Here is a 2,577-nt window from a genome sequence, read left to right on the forward strand (position 1 = left end):
GAACTTGCCAGTGAGATCCACATGAGAAAATAATGAGCAATCTCTCTCTCCTGGTTCTTGCCCCACATAGCTGGTAAAATTTGTTACATACTGACACTGATTACATTTCTTTTTGAAAGTTGGACATGTCCCCTGAAACTGCTGAAAGGTACTCACTGCACGTGTGCAAAGTTCTGCGCATTTCTAAGTTTGCTGATAACACAAAGCTAGACGGGATTGTATGTTGTGAAGAGGAGCAAGGAAGCAGATACCATATAACATGGCCAACTGTGAGGTTACACACTTCAATGAGAAAAACAGCAAGGATTGTTTAAATGATAATATATCGGGAAGTGTGGATGAACAAAAGGGCCTGGTTGTCTTGTACGTCAGTTATTGAAAGTAGACAGACAAACAGATAGGCACAGCAAGCAGTTAGGAAGGCAGATAGTCTATCAGCCTTCACTGAAAGAGGATTTGAGATCAGAAGTAGGGATGCCTTACTGCAGTTATATAGAGCCTTGGTAAGGCCACAGTTGGAGTATTGCGTGCAGCTCTGGTCACCCTACATTAGAAAGGATACACTTGTCACTGAGGGAGTGCAGCAGAGGTTCACTAGGCTGTTACTCGAGATGTCAGGACTGTCCCATGAGGAGAGGTTGGTTCAACAGGGCCTGTATTCAATAGACTTTAAAAGGATAAGAGAGGGATCTAAAATTCTAAGAGGACTGGACAGACTAAATGCAGTGAGGATGTTTCTCTTGGTTGGGGAGACTAGAACAGTCTCGGAATACTGGGGTAGACCATTTAGAATTGAGACAAAGAAAAATGTCTTCACTCAAATGGCCAGATGGGATCTATCCCAGGTTACTGCGAGAGGCAAGGGAAGAAATAGCTGGGACATTAGTAGATATCTTCACATCCTCTTGGACCACAGGCGAGGGTCCAGAGGACTGGAGATTAGTCAATATTGTTCCCTGGTTTAAGAAAGGAAGCAGGGATAATCCAGGAAATTATAGGCCGGTGAGTCTGACATCTGTGGTGGGGAAGCTCTTGGAGAAGATACTGAGGGACAGGATATATGTACATTTGGAAGAAAATGGACTACATAGCAACAGGCAGTATGGTTTCGTAAAGGGAAGGTCATGTCTCACCAACCTGATCAAATTTTTTGAAGAGGTGACAAAGATAATTGATGAGGGAAGAGATGTGGATGTAGTTTATATGAACTTTAGTAAGGCATTTGATAAAGTCCCACATGGTAGATTTTGGTACAAAAACTAAAATCAGATGAGATTCGGGGTGGGCTGGCTAGATGGATACAAAACTGGCTTGGTCATAGAAGACAGAGCGTGGGTGGAAGGGGGTTTTTCAGAATGGAGACTGGTAACTAGTGGTGTTCCACAGGGATCAGTCTTAGGTCCTCTGTTGTTTGTAGTATATATAAATGATCTGGAGGAAAATGTGGGTGGTCTGATTAGTAAGTTTGCAGATGACACGAAGATTGGTGGAGTTGCTGGTAATGTTAACAATTGTGAAAATATACAGCAGGATATAGATAGATTGGCGACTTGGGCATAGAAATGGCAGATGGAGTTTAATCCAGACAAATGTGAGGTGATGCAGTTTGGAGGATCAAATTTAGGTGTGAATTATACTGTAAATGGCAGAACCCTTAGAAACATTAACATACAGACGGATCTGGGTGTGTAGGTCCACAGTTCCCTAAAAGTGGCAACACAGATGGCCAAGGTGATTGAGAAGGCATACAGCATGCTTGCCTTGATTGGGCAGGATATAGATTACAAGAGTTGGCAAACCATGTTGCCGCTATATAAAACCCTTGTTAGGCCACATTTGGATTATTGTGTGCAGTTTTGGTCGCCACATTACCAGAAGGACGTGGAACCTTTGGAAAGTGTGCAGAGAATGTTCATCACGATGTTGCCTGGTCTCAAGGCCATTGGCTATGAGGAAAGGTTAGAAAGACTAGGATTGTTTTCACTGGAAAGACGCAGCTAAGAGGAGACCTGATAGAGGTCTATAAAACTTTGAGAGGCATAGATAGTGTGGATAGTCAGACGCCTTTTCCCAGGGTTGAAGTTTCAATTACAAGGGGCACAGGTTCAAGGTGAGAAGGGGAAAGTTTAAGGGAGATGTGCGAGGAAAGTTTTTCACACAGAGAGTGGTAGGAGCCTGGAATGGGCTGCCAAAGGAGGTGGTGGAAGCAGGCACATTGACAACATTTAAGAGGCATCTAGATGGTCACATGAATAGGGAGGGAATAGAGGGATACGGACCAAATAAGGGCAGCAGATTTGTTTTTCAGTTCAGTCAGCACATGATGATCGGCACAGGCTTGGAGGGCCGAAGGGCCTGTTCCTGTGCTGTACTTTTCTTTTGTTCTCAAAGGTTAGTGAATTTGTGGAATTCTCTACCACAGGAGGCCACATCTCTGAATAAATTCAGGAAAGCGGCAGATACACTTTTAGATTTTTAAGGCATCAAGGGAAGAAATTGGGAATGGGAGATAGTAGGAACTGCAGATGCTGGAGAATCCGAGACAACAAGGTGCAGGGCTGGATGAACACAGCAGGC

General features: G+C 43.8%; 1 protein-coding gene across 1 annotated transcript in view; it reads left to right on the top strand.

Annotated features, from left to right (window-relative positions):
• The first annotated feature begins 259 nt into the window (after window positions 1-259).
• Window positions 260-2,577, top strand: part of LOC109932190 (meprin A subunit beta) — a 24,724-nt gene continuing 22,406 nt past the window's right edge. Inside the window, exon 1 of the mRNA XM_048596224.1 lies at window positions 260-363. Within this exon, the coding sequence (XP_048452181.1) occupies window positions 260-363 (104 nt within the window). The remainder of the gene's footprint in view (window positions 364-2,577) is intronic.

Source organism: Rhincodon typus, chromosome 4 (assembly GCF_021869965.1).
Source record: "Rhincodon typus isolate 14 chromosome 4, sRhiTyp1.1, whole genome shotgun sequence".
Classification (NCBI taxonomy): domain Eukaryota; kingdom Metazoa; phylum Chordata; class Chondrichthyes; order Orectolobiformes; family Rhincodontidae; genus Rhincodon; species Rhincodon typus.